Here is a 17,489-nt window from a genome sequence, read left to right as displayed (position 1 = left end):
AACTGTGTATTATAGATGATCTTGATGTTTCCTCCATTCCTATCCTGGGCCTGGTACATACAAAACATTTGATAAATCTGTTGAATAAAGAAACAAATTTTAAAAATCACCCACCACCCATTTCAAGTGCTTACAAGTCACATCCACTTTCCCGTCTTGAAGCTCTCATGCCCTACTTACTAGCCTATCTTTCTCCTCAGAGAAGAAGCTGGCATGGCTCTGAAGGAACTGATCTTATCATGAAAACTCCTGAGTTTCAGCCTGGCTCCACCATCATGAGATGTGAGCTCTTGGGCAAGTCATTGATTCTCTTTACCCTTGCTTCCTCAGAGGCAAAGTGAGAATAATTATGGATCTGTAGCAAGAGTTAAATGAAATAGGACATAATATAATCTTACATAGTATCTGTCACATAGTGACTTTTCATAATTTATTGATTACATATCACTTTCATTATAAATTTAAGTTAGAATATAGCTGGAAATGAAAACATTCTCTTGAAAAATTTGGATCCGTCATGCAATTAACTCAGATTATTCCAATCATCCAGGGAACTCTGTTAAATCGCTTTTATTTCTACTGTTATCCCTAGAACCAGAATGAACTTCTTAATAAAAATAAAACAAAGTAAAACACCCCAGCCTCAAAGTCCTTGCCAGTCATAAATAACTTGAAAGTTATTTAAATGAAGATCTATTGCCTCTATAATGGGGTGCTGTCTATAAATCAGGAAGAAAAACAAACAAATAAAAAGCCTATTAATGTGAAACGCTGACAAATCTGTGTTTTCAAGGGCCCTACAGTTGGTATTTTCAGAAGTTCTAATAAAATACACATTCATCGTGTCTGTCTCCCAAGCCCCACAAATAAGTCTGATCACAGTGACTTTAGAAATGGATGCTTGCAGAGTCGAGGAAAGCTGTTACTCCCAACAAAGAAAAATTCTGGCTGTTTTTTTAAAGTGAGCGAACTGTAGTCCTCCGGGCACCAAAGAGCTTTTATAGCTCTTTCTCACGACTCAGCCCTGGGAGGCTTTGGAAAGGATGCATTAGTGTGATGCTGCCATCTGCAGCCAGGACTTTCCATATGCTTTGATAACATGAACAAATACTGACCCCAGGCCCGGCCGGCCAGCAGACTTTTTAAATGGTCTTTCAAGTTGCTTCCCTGAGTATGGACATATTCATCAGCTCCAAAAGAATTTTTGGCAGATATTTCTCCCAGTTACCAAAGGAACCCATTTTCGTTTCACTTCAAGAGGAATTTCATACAGAAGATGCTTCCACTTGATATGAGTTTTCCTGAAGTTCCATGGCACACATTTCCGTAACATGGTATTACTACAGGAACTTTTTCAGAAGAAATGATGTTCGTGTACTTGGATGATGCTACGGACTCACTTCAGAGGACGGTTGGGTGAAGCTGTGGCGCAGTCATTCATAGGCAGGTAATTCAGCCCCCGGGGGTGCTGGCTCCAAATGTCACTCACAGGATTGCCCCCTGACCACTTTGCCTTGGGTTTTGCCCTTTCCCTCTGTTCTGACAGAGGCAGAATGAAATAAGATAACACCAGAGGGCATCAATCTTTTTTCTAGAAGACAACTTTTTTTCTAGTTGGACAATTAGCATCCAACTAATATATAAACTGCATTTATAAAACACACAACACTTCCAGAAATAACCAATCATTTTTACAAAAATAAAACTCATGGCTACCATTTCCATCTTTAACTTGTTTCCAAATGTGCTTTCTTTCAGCTAAGTATCTAATCTCTTCTGTCCCACATTTTTAAAAAAATGTTTCTTGTCTCATTATGAGTCATCTTATGTTCTGCAAGCTAAGTTTGCTCCTCCTATATCTCAATGCTCATCAAAGAACAAAATAATAAAAATCAATGTTCATAATCTCCTTAAAGTATCATCATCTGAATTATCTTATTTATATCTTCATAGCATCTCAGTGTATTTTACATTGAGTTTGACTAGTTTCCCAAATGTGAATAAAAATACCACAGAAAATGTATAGGTTATATTGAAACTATTAGTATGTTGATATCCTTCCCACCAACAGAACATACACAATTACTTGATGTTATACAACTACTTTCGGTCATCATAAGCCATATAACTAAACCACTCTTTTCTCTCATTTGGTAGATGAGAAAAATAAGGTATATAAGGGTTAAGTGACTTATTCGAAATCATCTCAAGTAATCTGTGCAGACACTTAGAGATTCTTACTGTTCAGATCTGTACTGAGGTCCTTGCAAGAACATTAGTCTCCTCTTTTTACCTCTCTAGTGAGAGGTGTACTTCAAAATTTTCATCTGTAAAATGGGTCTCAATTTCTCAAATTGAATAGTAGGAGAATAATTTGTGACAACCCATTTAGCTCCTAAGAGATGGACTAGAGAAGAAAAATGAGATGTCAAATTGGAAAGCTTACTTAGCGTTAAGGAGAAAATCTAAATTTAAAACGGTAGCTTTATGTTTTTGTAGCTTTGGTGGTACATATTACTAGAAAGTCATTCAGTACAGAAGCAAGTTATTCAGCTTGTTTACAAAATAGTTAAGAAAAAATTGGTAGCAATTTTATTGCAAAGCAAAAGGTTAAGTAGAAAAATCTGGTTAACTCATAATCAATCATTTGAAATACTCAGGATAAAATAGAAATATCTTAATGATTATTACTTATTGCTTTGAATCAGACCTATGCTTTCTCAAGATATAAGCAGGTTTTTTTTCCTTGCCTTGAAAAGAAAAGACAACTATTATCCTTCTATCACCTTCAGGTATTTTTCTCTAGGCATGAATTTTTAATCATCCATTAGAATTATGTGTATAGAGGGAAGTGTAAATTTCAAATAACTCTAAATATTTAAAATACATTCAGAAACATATAAACTTTTGCAAGCATCTTACTTATCTTTCATTGTATTATAAAACCACCAAACACACATTTTTAAATTATTTTTGTCGTGTAAACAAAATATTTCCAAGTAGGATTTGGTAGATGGTAGATTTCAAATTAAATAAAAACTGTGCCCATAACATATATCCAATTGTTTTATTAGCTCTGAATGGTTTAAATGTTTAAATCAAACAGGGTCTTGAATAGAAAAAAAGGACCTATACATAATACCAGATCCAAAAACAGAAACAAGCACTAGTTACACTGTCCAGATATTTTGATTTTATGTATTTAACACATATCTCTAGTAATGATGGTAGAGATATTCAGTAATAATCTCTGAACATGCTAAAAACCACCAAATTGTATACTTTTTTGGTATATGAATAATATCTCAATAAAACTTATTTAATTAAATTTATTTATTTATTTATTTATTTATTTTTGAGACAGAGTCTCGCTCTGTCGTCCAGGCTGGAGTGCAGTGGCATGATCTGGGCTCACTGCAATCTCCACCTTCTGGGTTCAAGCCATTCTCCTGCCTCACCCTCCCGAGTAGCTGGGACTACAGGCGCCCACCACCATGCCTGGCTAATTTTTTGTATTTTTAGTAGAGACAGGGTTTCGCCATGTTAGCCCGGATGGTCTTGACCTCCTGACCTCATGATCTGCCTGCCTTGGTCTCCCAAAGTGTTGGGATTACAGGCGTGAGTCACTGTGCCCAGCCGCAAAACTTATTTTAAAGAACACATCTAGCTAAATATTCTGTAGGAAATAATACATGATTTTTTTCCTTGCTAGCACTGTATTTTAGAGTAGACACAAAAGTGAAATAAACAAAGTGTTCATTGCAGCCCAGATAAAGTGATGCTATCTGTTCAGAGTAGGATATCTTTTGTGCTGTATTTACAAGCCTCAAATTCTGATTTCAATGATTTGTGTGAAATTCCCACTGAAACCAGTGACCATTACACTACATAGCTTAGGGTATAATTTGGCACTTTCTGCAGTATATTTGTATTTTTAAAGGATTCTTTGTTACAACTTTCATCTGTTTTTGTTTAACTGACAAAAAGATTGGGTGAAGGTCATGATATTTCTTTAAAAAAAAGTCTGGATAGAAACATGAAAGGTGCCCCAGTACAGCAATACAGATTTGCACTCACCGAAAATTTTCAGAAATAAACATTGTATGCACTCTCCATTTGGATGTTGAAAGGAGGAGTAGTTAGAAGATTCATTCTTTTCTGGAAAAATGGTTCTGATCGTATCAAAGAATCTTAGAGTCAGAAGCACTTTAGTGATACTCTGGTTAAATCCAATGCTGTCCTTGATGAAGTAATAGAGACCCAAAGAAGTTAAGTAATTTACCCAAGGTCACACAGCAAGTTAGTGAAAGAGCCAGATCGAGAATACGTCTCCTAATTCCCTAATCAAAACTTTTCATCCTCTTATTCCCTAGACAACTATCATTTGGGGAAAATTAAAATTTGTTAGGTGTCCCCAATAAAAAAAAATTGTATTCATCATAATCCCACATACAGCAGGTGCTTAAGAAGTATTTTAAAATTGTGAATGATCTTCCATCTATGTTTACTGGTTTTTTTACATAACAGTTTTGCGAGACATTTTGTAATTAATCTCATAATGAAGAAAATTGGACAGGGAAGGGTTAAGAGGGGTTATGGAAAAGGTCAAACAGCAGCCACATCTCCTTCCAAATTCCACTGTACCTCATGAAATCTCAAGAGAGTTTCAAAAATCAGCCATGTGATTGAGCCATGAAATGAACACGATCATGCTCTGCTACAGAGTGTAAACTGAAACAATCGTCCTGGAAAATGCACAATTTCTATCAAAAGCCTTTAAAATGTTCTCATAAAATAATCTAATAATTCTACGTCTGGTAGCCAATTATATAAACGTAAACCAAGATGCAGAGATACAAGTTTGCAGAGAAATGTTCATTGCAATAGTACTCATGATAAAGTGATAAACATCAACGAGGGAATAGCTAACAATACCACAGTATATTTGTTTGATAATTACCACTGTAGGCTAACAAAAGGAAATTGAGAAGAATTTAAGACAAAACATGTTTTATGTGACAGTGTGAAATTTAAAAAGCAGAATATAGAATTGTATATGTGGTATGTTTTTAAAAATATAAAAACCCATGCACAGAAAAATTTGTTGGTTGTCTTTGGGGTGTAAAAACATGGGTGGTTTTTGTTACATTATCCATGCACTTAATGAAAAATATGTATGCTTTTATGGTAGAAAAAATCTAATAAATATTATTTAAAATGATACATATTGTTGAAACAAACATAATAAGAGCTAATTGATCAAAAACAAATCCAGAAAATATAATTAGAATCTATCATTGGAATAAAGTATGTAAGGGCTTTGGCTTCCGATGCCTTAACTCTGCATCATGTTATTCAATGCCATAATTTCCGATGTTGTTGCCAAGTGCTTTTTTTTTTTTTTTTTTTTTACAGAATCACACATGATTAGTAGCTAACAATATATATATCGTTCTTTGAGAGTCTAAAGAATATCATTCACTCTAGAGCTTATAAATAGTTCATTCAATTGGTTTGCTTGATCAGACCACACCCATTAAAAGCAAACTGCATATGTCTCCCAAACTTAGTTCAGGGGAAGGGGCTCTTCTAGCTGCCTCCTGCGAGGTTTCCTAATTTAAGTCCCTGTTTTACTACACATGGTGAAGTTGTGTTATCTCTTTGGACTATGTAACCACCTAAACTCACACAAAAGCACGAGTGGCTGTAATACCTCATTCCACAAAATCCCAAGTTAACCAAAGTTGTCACACATGGACCTGGAAAGACCGCAACTCTTTACAGATAATAGCAACTGTCTAAAAGGATAATAAAACATTGTTTTGAGCAAAACAAAACAAAACAAAAAGAAAACAACAGGTCCTAGTGAACTATTAAGAGGAAATTTTCATTTAAAGATGAGATTTTGTGAAGGGGGATTTCAAAATTCCTATCTCACCTTTAGAGAAATTTCCGCCTGTTGCTTACACTTGGAAATAAAAAGGCCAGCTAGAAGAACCTTGTCTTCCTCTGTCAGCGTGATTCACGTTCCAGCATTTGAAATGAAGATGAGCCTTTCCTGACTAGATCTCAGGAAGACAACCATGAAGGCAAACTGACAACCTGTGCTTCTGCTGTCAGAGATCTGCACATCAATCAATAAGACTCCATATGGCATCTGTTTTCAGTGATCATGTCACTTACCATCAACATCACATTAAATCCTTGCGGTAAAAATGGGTTCTTTCCCCCATATTCACAAGCGAGTGATCTCTGATTTCATCCCCAGGCCTCTCGCTTGGGGAAGAGAGCACAGTGCAACAGTGTCTCCTGCCGCCTGTTAGCGTGGTGACACGTGTGCGTAGGAGGGGCTCTCCCTCCTGAAAAGGAATGAAGACTTAATCCTCTGCCAGACTTGACTTCATTCCAGTGTGTGCTTTCTCTACATTCAATTAAAATGGGCTTTGAGTTTCACATTGCTCATTTCTAAGTGTAAGAATATCATTATCTCTAGTTTTAGAGCTCTCACATCCTTTTGATGTTTCACGTGTTCACTCCCATACTGGCCGGCTCATCACTCCTGCCCTCCCCTCAAAAAAGCAATACAAGATAGCTAGTTAAACAGTTATATCAACAGAAGAGTCCCAATTTAAATGCCAGAGAGAAAATGACTGGTGTCAGGATATAACCTCACGGTTTTACAGGTTTTGGCATAGTGTTCGGGGGAAGTCATGCTGGAGGGATGCCACCAAGACCCACATGAGTGCAAGCTGGTCTTTTAGTATTATTTCAGATCCTCAATGGAAGAAAAATGCATGTCTGGGAGCAATCACACTCAAGCATATATCTTCCTCTGATGCAATTTTGTGAATCCATAGTGATAAAAAGAAGTTGTGACTTTTGACATTACTGAATAAATTCCGAGGTACTGTTTGAATCAATCAGGTTACTTCTTCCTCTGAAATAAATTCAGTATGTTTACGCTCTTACCATATGTCAAAAGAATGCATTTGGAAATCTCATGAATTAGCTCATTTACTGAAAAAAAAAAAAAAAAAAAAAAAAAGAAAGGCAGGGTAGAAAGAACTCATGCAGAAAAGTGCATCATGTTTGCCCACCCTCCGCATTTCTGGTCATTCTCTAAGATTTGCTCCTGGAGAATGCCTGGTTTTTATTGTCTCTTGTTTTGGGAATATTTGACAAGCAAGATTGCACTCATCTTAGATGCTGACAAAACGGCCTTTGAGTGCAGGGAAAGTTAATGTTACATATGTGTTCAGAGTTAGCTGAGGAAGAGCAACTCCCTCCTCTCATCTCAAACCAGCTACAGTGCTGAAGTCGTATGGATGTAAGATGAAATCATAGTCTGTTAAGGCCTCCCGTTTCTTAAGAAGCAAAATAGCCCATTGCTCTAAGATTGATCTGGCTTTTCACCTCTCTACTCTGATCTGTAGCAATTATTGTTTATTTTGGCCTGTAATCACATCCAATCTTGAATTCTTCCCTAATTGTTCCAGAAGTACCTCTCTTGCCTCTGGAATAGGACTAACTTATTTAATGGTATCTTAAACTTGCCGCAGTCCCTCCAGCCCAGTGTACCCTCATTGAAATGACTTGAAATTTCTCTCTTTGTCTTAGAAATCTCAATGACGACACACACATTTTAAAAAGTGTTGTAAGAATCAATTCACTAATATTTGCGCAGCACTTCAGAGATTTAAAGCCCCAAGCATTGTAGTTGGATAACAATCTAATAAGATAATTAGCCAACCACTTCTAACTTGAAACTGTACGTATGGACATGCTTTACTTCTGAGTATTTTATTCTTTCTTCCTTTTATTGGCTTAAGCATAATACTACACATTCTGATGACTCAATTTGAGTGAAAGAAAAAGAGACGTTTTTAGTTTGAATAAGAATTACCGGCCGGGGCGCGGTGGCTCAAGCCTGTAATCCCAGCACTTTGGGAGGCCGAGACGGGCGGATCACAAGGTCAGGAGATTGAGACCATCCTGGCTAACATGGTGAAACCCCGTCTCTACTAAAAAATACAAAAAACTAGCCGGGCGAGGTGGCGGGCGCCTGTAGTCCCAGCTACTAGGGAGGCTGAGGCAGGAGAATGGCGTGAACCCGGGAGACGGAGCTTGCAGTGAGCCAGGATCCAGCCACTACACTCCAGCCTGGGCGACAGAGCGAGACTCCATCTCAAAAAAAAAAAAAAAAAAAAAAAGAATTACCTTACCATTTAGCAGTATTTTTTTCTCTCTGTATGCAGAATGTTTTTCCTTTTAATCCACCATTTTTAACGCCCTGAGCAGAAAGACTATTAAAGGTAAACACCTGAACTTATCCTCTATTTTGGGAAGGTATTTGATCACGAGTTTTGTTTTGCATTTGAACCAGGACACTCTTTAACATGACAGTCAGCCCCTCCTAGAGTGGAAAGAGACTATTGATTTCTTTTATACACAGTTAAACTTTCCATTATGTGTCCTATTAATAATTATATTTGCTTTTGTGGTGTTTACTGGCTCCTACTCTCTGAGCTCAGACCTATTATAATCCTCTCTAAATACATAACCTTCGAGATCCATTCCCCAAAGACCTGCTGGGAGAGATTTCCCGCCATTTTTCTAACATTCCAGGACCCAAGCATACAATGAAAATATAAATTTGTTTTAAAGCAAAAATTAGAATCAAATAATAATTAGAAGCCCGCTAAAATTTATAAAATGTTTAAATGCATTTACTGATCTTTTTTTTTTTTTTCTGGCAAGATGTGGTGTTAAAGCCATAAATAACTCTTAGCCTAAACTGTTTTGAAGACAAGAAAGCAACAAAAAAGTGAAATAATAACTTCAAATCAATAATAGAAAACAATAGAGAAAATCATTTGAAATAAAGGATTATTTTTAAAATAAAAAGTTATTAAATTTCATTTACTTTGCAGAATATTAGCTTTAATAATATCATTAATATTACTCTTAGGGGAGAGGTCATTCCATTTTTGCATCCTCAATGCTTAACAACAATGCCTACAACAATGAAGGCACTCAATAAATATTTAACAAATGAGCGAGAGAATAAATGAATGAATGGCTAAATGGCCAACATTTGCTTACCACTGATGTTCAGTTTACGGATGTATTTGAAACAAATATCTAGAAGGCAAACAAATAATCAGAAATCAAACGTCTTTAACCTGGATTCCTTGAAACTAACCTTAGAATTCATTTGAGAGTAAGTATTTGAGAGCAGGCTCAATTGAAGAAGTTACTGTGGAAGAGAGAAAAAGGCAGAATCCCAGGTTTTTGGATGTCTCTAAGTAGATCCTTAGAGAGTTTAAAGTTGGTGGACTTTATTGCCAATAATCCCTAACTTTTTGTTCTGAATAACTTCTAATATTATTTCACAAATTTCATTCAGGTCTATATTTATGCAAATAATATTTACAGGTAAAGGATCATATTATTTCTCTAAAGTGTATTTAATTTTTGAAACCATAGCCACAGGGGAAAAACCACAGGGGAAGCTGATCTTGCTGAGCGAGAATACATTTGGACTTCCCATTGGGATCAGGGTCAAGAATATGCCCAGAAGTGTGTTTATTGAGGGCAATGCAGAAAATATTGGCATATGTTATCCATTCAGGAACAACTATACATATCTGCATTGACATCGGGCAATTTGTTAGACCCAGAGGCAAGATTCTAAATGATGTACTACAAACAAGGCAAAAATAAGAAAACGGTTTAAAAAGCACATCATTAGATTCAGAATACAAATACTACACCCAACTAGTTTAAACAGAAAACACACCACCTTGTCGAATGAAAGATAAATGCTTTACTATGTTCTGCCACGTATGAATGATGTCATTACTGTGATTACATGAAGAAGAAACTTCTTAGCTCCAGATGGTCACCATTCCCTGTCTCTGGTAACCCTGGTATTCATAAGTAAGTATAATTTTTGTTGAATTCAATTGTATAAAAACACACTGCCTTTCTTCACTGATATGAGTGGATGAGCACACTGTTTTATTACTCTCTCAGCCTTCGTTAATGGTTTTTCTATAGAAATTTATTGTTTTAGTATAGTAATCACTAGCTTTGCCTAGATAATAAGAATAGGCTTTTAAATTTTTTTTAGGGAGAGACAGGCTCTTGCTCTGTTGCCCAGGCTGGAGTGCAGTGACATGTTCACAGCTCATTGCAACCTTGAACTCCTGGGCTCAAGTGATCCTCCTGCCAAAGTCTCCCAAGTAGCTGGGACTACAGGCACGTGCTACCAGTCCCCATCTCCAACAATGGGGAATACATTTCAACATGAGATCTGGAAGGGATAAACATCCAAACCATGTCAACCAGGTAATTTTTTTTATTTTTATTTTTTGTAACAATGGAGTCTCGCTATGTTGCCCAGGCTGCTCTTGAACTCCTGGCCTCAAGTGATCCTCCCACCTCAGCCTCCCAAAGTGCTAGGATCACAAGCTTGAGCCACTGTGCATGGTCCAGAATAGACTTTTAGAAAACTCTTTTCGATTAGTTTCCAAGAGGGGTCAGAGATTTTTTTTTTTAATGTTTATTAAACTTGATGGCATTCAAACAAAGACACTGTTTTACTTCCTACACGTGTGATGTTAGGTACCAACTAATTAATGTGGAAAGAAAAGAGTCGTAATTCTTGTCTGTTAATGTTCATATACTAAATACATAACTCAACCCTAACTATTCCCAAGATACTATAGAGTTTAGAAACCATGTGGTTCAACACCTTCATTTTTAAAATTAGGAAATTGAGGCCTAGAAAGGTTAAGCAAATGATCTAAAGTTACACTATCAGTAAATGGTTAAGCCCAGATCCCAGGCCTTCTATACAGCCTAATGCATTTTCTACTGTATGATACAATATTGCTTAGAAGTAGAGTGAATTTTAAATGAACTTTCCAGACAGTAAAGTTCATTGTTTAGCAACTATGCTACTTACTCAAAAGCTACCAATCTCTCATTATTTTTACACTTCACATCTTAAAAATGATGCTAAAGTTTCACTCTGATGAAAAGAAAGCTATTTTATCCACTTCCTAAATGTGATATTTTAAAAACATGCATTTTACTTTGAGATTTGCTTTGTTGTATATATATATATATATTTAAAACTAAGATAATGGAAACACTTCTGATTTTTCCATTAGCTATAAAAGCAATGTATTTGCTTCAAGATGAGAAAACGATGTAGGTATTTAATCTGTTGCACATATGAATTCTGCCAGACACTTGGCTGGTCCACGTTACATGAGTTTGATGACAGCTATCTTGCAATTTCTAATTGAGGGAGCTTTAAGTAATTGTGCTAAAGCCATCTTCAGTGTGTGTAGCAATGAAGAAGCCCAGATACCAGAGAGAAATCGTTCACTGGAGCTGTTAATAGAACCCAAATTCCAGTTTGTAAGGCTGCCAGCTGCAACCCACTTGTGATAAACCATATGAAAAGGAACGGATTAATCTGATATAAATGATTTATTTGAGAATGCAGAAATCTGCTGTTGAAAGTTCACACTAGTTGATTTAAAACAAAAACAACAAATACATCCGTCTATTCTTTTTGGACTATTACATTAAAATAAGAACAGGCAACCTAAGCAAAAACTCATTAATATCCTAAAAATATGTAATGTTGAACACATTTATTAATAAATTCCTTCTTTTGAAAGTTTTAAAAAATGGAATTAGAATACCATTTGTATCATTTCCTTTATTTAAAAAATGGGTGCAAAATTCAGTGCAGCTGAATCACAGCTCACTGTAGCCTCGACCTCCCAGGCTCAAGGAATCCTCCCATCTCAGCCTCCCAAGTAGCTGGGACTACAGGTGCACGCCACCACCCCCAGCTAATTTTCATATTTTTTGTAGAGATGGGGTTTTGCCATGTTGCCCAGGCTTGTCTCAAACTCCTGGGCTCAACTGATCCTCCCACCCAGCCTCTCAAAGAGCTGGGATTAGAGGTGTGAGCCACCATACCTGGATGTTTTCTTTCTAATTATTTCTTATATCCTTTGAAATATTTATCTTAGGTAAGTTTTTTTTTTTTATGTGTTTATCCTCCTCATTACAATATAAGAGGATCTTTGAGAATAAAGGATGGCTTGTAAAATTCTATATTATTTTTTGGGCCCAAAAAAGATCTGTATGAGCAGAGGTGACTCGAGATGCTTATAATACATAATTAAATAAATCACGATGAATGGCAAGGGATAGAAAAAGGATTAAAATTAATGATGAGCTAGAAACAGACTCCACGGACCTTAAAATAAACTCTATGAAGTCCAACACACAAGGAGATGAGGTTAAAGCATGCTAACTTGGGCCGGGCGCGGTGGCTCAAGCCTGTAATCCCAGCACTTTGGGAGGCCGAGGCGGGTGGATCACAAGGTCAGGAGATCGAGACCCTCCTGGCTAACACCGTGAAACCCCGTCTCTACTAAAAATACAAAAAACTAGCCGGGCGCGGTGGCGGGCGCCTGTAGTCCCAGCTACTCGGAGGCTGAGGCGGGAGAATGGCGGGAACCCGGGAGGCGGAGCTTGCAGTGAGCCGAGATTGCACCACTGCACTCCAGCCTGGGCCATAGAGCGAGACTCCGTCTCAAAAAAAAAAAAAAAAAAAAAAAAAAGCATGCTAACTTGTAAACAGAAAAAATGGATTCACAGAGTTTCATGACACAAGGTCTTACTAATTTCTTTAGCTGGATGCTTCCCTATCACTGGGCACTAAAGACTCTTGCATCATACTTTTTTGCTACTATTAAGCCGGAAAACAGAGATAATGTGCCAGCCTACCTACACAAGATGAATCATGTTTCTCTCCAAGAACCTCATCAAGGGCACCTAGTTAAAAGTGGTAACTGAATTTGGTTCCATCTACATAATGGCATAATCAAGACAGAGAAATGATAAAAATGTTATGGCAGCTGATGCCTTCCCTAGAGACTGACAGAGTCCAGTAGCAAGGTCCAGATCCACACTGGAGTCTGTACTTGAACAAGATACAGATATCAGATTTAGTAACTAGAAATATTCCATCGACCCTCATCCCCACCCCACCCTTCCCCATAACAGACTCAATTATTAAGTGGCAAGAAAAATTCCCCATAGGAAAGGCTTGGTGCCTTCCTTCAAGAATGTGCCTGCCATTCTACAAGAAGTAAAGATCATGGAAAATCAGTTTCCATGGGGAAGATCATCTGAGAAGGATGGGGAGTAACAACTTTGGGGGCAATGAAGTTAGAAGGTTGGCATAGCTCTTCAAGGAAAGTCAAGAACGTGGCCAGAAAATGCTCAACATTATAGTAAAAAGTTGAGGAAAAGGTACCCAACAGAAAACTTTGATGCTCATTTTGAAGAAGGTAAAGCTGCCAGAAGACTGAGACCCTGCTGAAAAAATGGGCACAAAAAGAATTACAGTGATAGAGGTGGGATCTAAAAATGTACCATTTTTGTATATGAGAGTGGCCTCGTTCCAGTTCATTACATAATTTGAGTGAAGTGGCAAGAACATGGGCTTTGGAATCATGTAGACCATGGGTTCTCAGTCTAGCTCTTCTAATTGAGAGATGTATGATAATGAGTATCATCAACCTCTCTTAGCTTTGTGTTCTAAAATGAAAAATAACACCTGCATATTGAGTGCTTAGCTTAGCATAATTTCTCACTCATAGTGGGGGATCTAAATGAGATCTATTATTGCTGCTTTTAGTAGATTTATTTCTCTAGTTCTGTTCTTGCCCATGATTTCCCTTATGACCATTAATACATATTTCGAGGCTTCTGACCAGAGTGTGAAGGCACCATCAGTGCCGTGAACCTTGGACTCACTCATTAACTTCAGTGAACAGTGCCAACCCAATCTCACAGTGGTTGGTACCCTAGAGAACTATCTTAGTTGGCATAGGATTATCTACATTTCATAACATTTTTTTGGAAGTATTTGAAGTAGGTGGGCTAAAGTAACTTTGTTTTGTGGTGACCTGTGGCCAAATTTCGATTATCAATAATTTGCATATTATTGTACGTATTCACAATAATGAGGATGATAAGTAACATTTGCTTCCAATTTATGGGCTCTACCATATTATGCTTTCGCTGAAACTTGGAGAAAGCTCATATGTACATAAAAGTGTGTCTAAAAGAAACAAGATTTTTGAAAAATGTCTGACTGTATACATCAAATGAGCAATACCCCCTACAAAGGAGTTCCCTTAGGAAGCTGTACAAACATTTTAACAATCCTGCATTAGATCAAAACACTTTGGGAACTTCTCTATTGGAATCACCTTATGACCTAGTTTATGAGCCATATAGAAAACTCAGACTCATTAATTTATAGTCACATATAATTAATTTTTCACCTCTGGTGGAGTTAACCAGCTTGATCACCCATTTTGGCTCTGAATGATTTTGCTGCTTCCAAAATAAAATCCAATCTCAAAGTGTGAATATTTGCCTCTATCTAGAGTATTTAGGAGAACATATCACATGTTATGAAGGCAATTCCAAAAAGAACTCTAGAATTTCAGATTCTGGAATAACATATCTCACGGCAGTGAGTTTGCTGAGGGCAACTCTCTTCTGGACAGCAGGTTATATTTAATAGTATATTTGTTTTTAAGACTATTCATCCAACAAACAATTATTGAGGGCTAGCTATTGTCGATTCGTTCTTTCATTCATTTGCTCAACAATTATTGAGTCCCTATTACTCGATAGGAACTGGGTTAGGAATCCAGCAGTGAATAGGAAAGACATGGCCACTATTCTCGTAGAGACTTCATCCAATTAAGAAGACAAATACTAAACAAGTAATTGCAGCAAAGAGAGGCATAATGAGAACATATTTCAGAGAGACCTAACCTAGTCTAGGGATTAGGGTAAACTTTCCTGAGGAAATGATTTTGAAGCCGAGATTTGAAAGATGACTAGGAATGTTCCAGGTAGAGGGAACAACATGTGTAAATGCAAGAGGGCAAGGGAGCATGATGTTGCAGGAACTGAAAGACATTCAGTATGACCAGAGCATTTAGGGGAATAGCAGAAGACTGGCAGAGGCCAGACCATTCGAGGTCTAATAAGCCACATGAAGAGTTCAGATTATTTCAGTTGCTCATACACTAAAGAAGGGATACGCAATTCTGGTTGCAAATTGGATCAGAGGGAAGAGAGACTGGAGGTAGAGAGATGGTTTAGAAGGTTATTAGGAAAATCTGGGAGAGGATGATGGCAGTAGAGATACAGAGAAGTGCATGCATCTGAGAAATGCTCAGGAGGCAGTAGTAATAGGACTTAAAGATTTATTGGATGTCAGAGATTTTAAAGGATAGGGAAGAGTTAAGGATGAGCATTGAGTAGCTGGTCTGGGAATGAAGGGTATGATGGTGGTTTTCACTGAGCTGGGGACATTGCAGAAGGAGCTCTAGTTATCCAGTGGAGAAGAGACGATGAGTATACTTTTGGCTATGCTGTGATTGAGGTACTGGGAGAGTATCCAAGGAAAGATGGTATGTAGGTGGCTGGATATCCAAGTCTGTGTCTTGGGACAAAGATGGGACTGAAACCATTTGAGGATCATCAGCAAGAGGAATGAATCTGATCACCTATGTTGGGTGTGCAGAGTGAAAAGAACACAAGGCCTCAGAAACACCCCTGAGATGCACTAATATTTAAGAACTGGGTAGGAGAAAAGATGACCACAAGGGAAACTGAAGAATAAGCTAGGGAAGAAGGTAGATCCAGAGAGTACGGCGCTTGGAGACCAAAAAAAGAGAGCTTTTCTTTTCTTTTCTTTTCCAGCAAGAAGTCATAATTTTGTTTATGATAGAAACAGCACAAATTTCAAACCAAGCTGCAGTTACTCCTTTGAGACACTAAAAAAAGTTGCTTTCAGATGGTTACATTGTTAATTCCATAATTGCATTTACAATATCATTACTGTTGTTCTTCAGAGCTTGGACTGCCTTTGCTCTCGACACATTTGCTTGTGACATGACCAATTCTATGTCCTTAACTTCTACACCTGTTTCATCGACCTCTCCCTCTTCACTCTCCTCTTGTACCGTTGGAGTCTGTGTGTTTTCTTGAATATTTCAGACAGCTTCACCTTGAACTCTGAATTTCTCAGCAGCTGCTAGTTGTGCTTGCTGAGATAAATCTTGGATCTTGGCCTCCCCAAAAACTATGTAGGTATCAGAAGCAGGGCTCTTGTAGACATCTGGTTTTGTGACGACAAAGAGGATATTCTTAAATTTCCGGATAGTGATTCTAGTCACTCCTGTAACCTGTAGAAGACCCATTTTGGACATAGCCTTCCGTGCCTTCTTTTCACTCCGACTCTGTTTTGCTTTACTAACTGGTTCTTCATCAATTTCAGCTGCTCCCGTCAGCTGGGCTTTTTGTGTGGTGGTCTGGGTGGAATCCTGTTCTTCAAGCCCTCGTACTGATTCAACACTGTCAGATGCTGTTCCAGAACCTGTCTCAGCCTGGGGCTGCGGCAACTCCCGCTCTGTAGCAGGGACGGTTTCTGTGACTTCGCCGGGCATTTTGTGCGGGGAACGCGGAAGCAAGATGGCGGCAGAAAGAGAGCGAGCAAGAGCGTGACCCGCTCCTGTGGCAGAGGGAAGCAGAAAGGGAGCATTTGAAAAGACATTTGTCAACGGTGTTACATATTGCCAAGAGGTCAAGTTGGAATGGAAAAGGATCTATTGGATTTAGAAACTGTAAGTTACGTGGTCTGAGTGGTGTGGTGTGAGTGGCACTTGGGAATTGTTTAATGGTCAGTTCATTGAAAAAGTGACTAAATTGGGGAATCACTTTTTAAAATTTACATTATTTAACATGCTATTTTAACTGAAAACATATCACTGTACCTTTATTTGCCAATCTTTTGATAGGAGCCCTAAACCTTTCTTTGAGTATGATCTGTTTATTGGAATTCAGCCTCAGTTTTCTCACGTAAATCATATCCATAAAGGTAGTGTCTCTCATTCCCTGTTTTAGTTTATTTAAAATAGACCAAGAACTCAAAGGTGCTCATGAAGCAGTCTGAATGCAGAATCCTAGATGTTTATGTTTCCCTCGATCTTTTCTTGCTCACCCCAATTCAGTGGAAAATTGTAAATCTTTCCAAACCATTCAATTTAATTTGCACAGAAACAACTATTTTATTTTTTCTATTTATATTTCATATAACAGTTATATAATGAGTATATGTAATAATGAGTTAAATTACGTAATTATAGTAATAAGAATACCCGGCATAAATAGGTTAAGTAAACACAACTGATTCTTGGTAAGCCTATAACTACATAGAGAAAACAAAAATCCATAGAAAAGAAAACCAAAAAACAAAAATCCATGTATGTACTACGCAGTAGCACGTTAGCTATAGTGCTACCGCCTATATGTTTTATAAAGGCAACAGACAGTATCTGTCAATTTGTATTATGTTAGCTAAATAT

At 37.5% G+C, this 17,489-nt stretch overlaps 1 protein-coding gene across 1 annotated transcript; it reads right to left on the bottom strand.

The window, feature by feature from the left end:
- Positions 1-15,890: 15,890 nt before the first annotated feature.
- Positions 15,891-16,647, bottom strand: NACA2 (nascent polypeptide associated complex subunit alpha 2). The gene has a single exon (XM_033183749.1). The coding sequence runs from the start codon at positions 16,569-16,571 to the stop codon at positions 16,119-16,121; it is 453 nt and encodes a 150-aa protein (XP_033039640.1). The 5' UTR covers positions 16,572-16,647; the 3' UTR covers positions 15,891-16,118.
- Between the last annotated feature and the right edge of the window lie 842 nt (positions 16,648-17,489).

This window comes from Trachypithecus francoisi, unplaced genomic scaffold (genome assembly GCF_009764315.1).
Source record: "Trachypithecus francoisi isolate TF-2019V2 unplaced genomic scaffold, Tfra_2.0 Lachesis_group20, whole genome shotgun sequence".
NCBI classification, from domain to species: Eukaryota; Metazoa; Chordata; class Mammalia; order Primates; family Cercopithecidae; genus Trachypithecus; species Trachypithecus francoisi.
The sequence above is the reverse complement of the archived record's forward strand: the minus strand, read 5'-3'. Positions and strand labels throughout refer to the sequence as shown.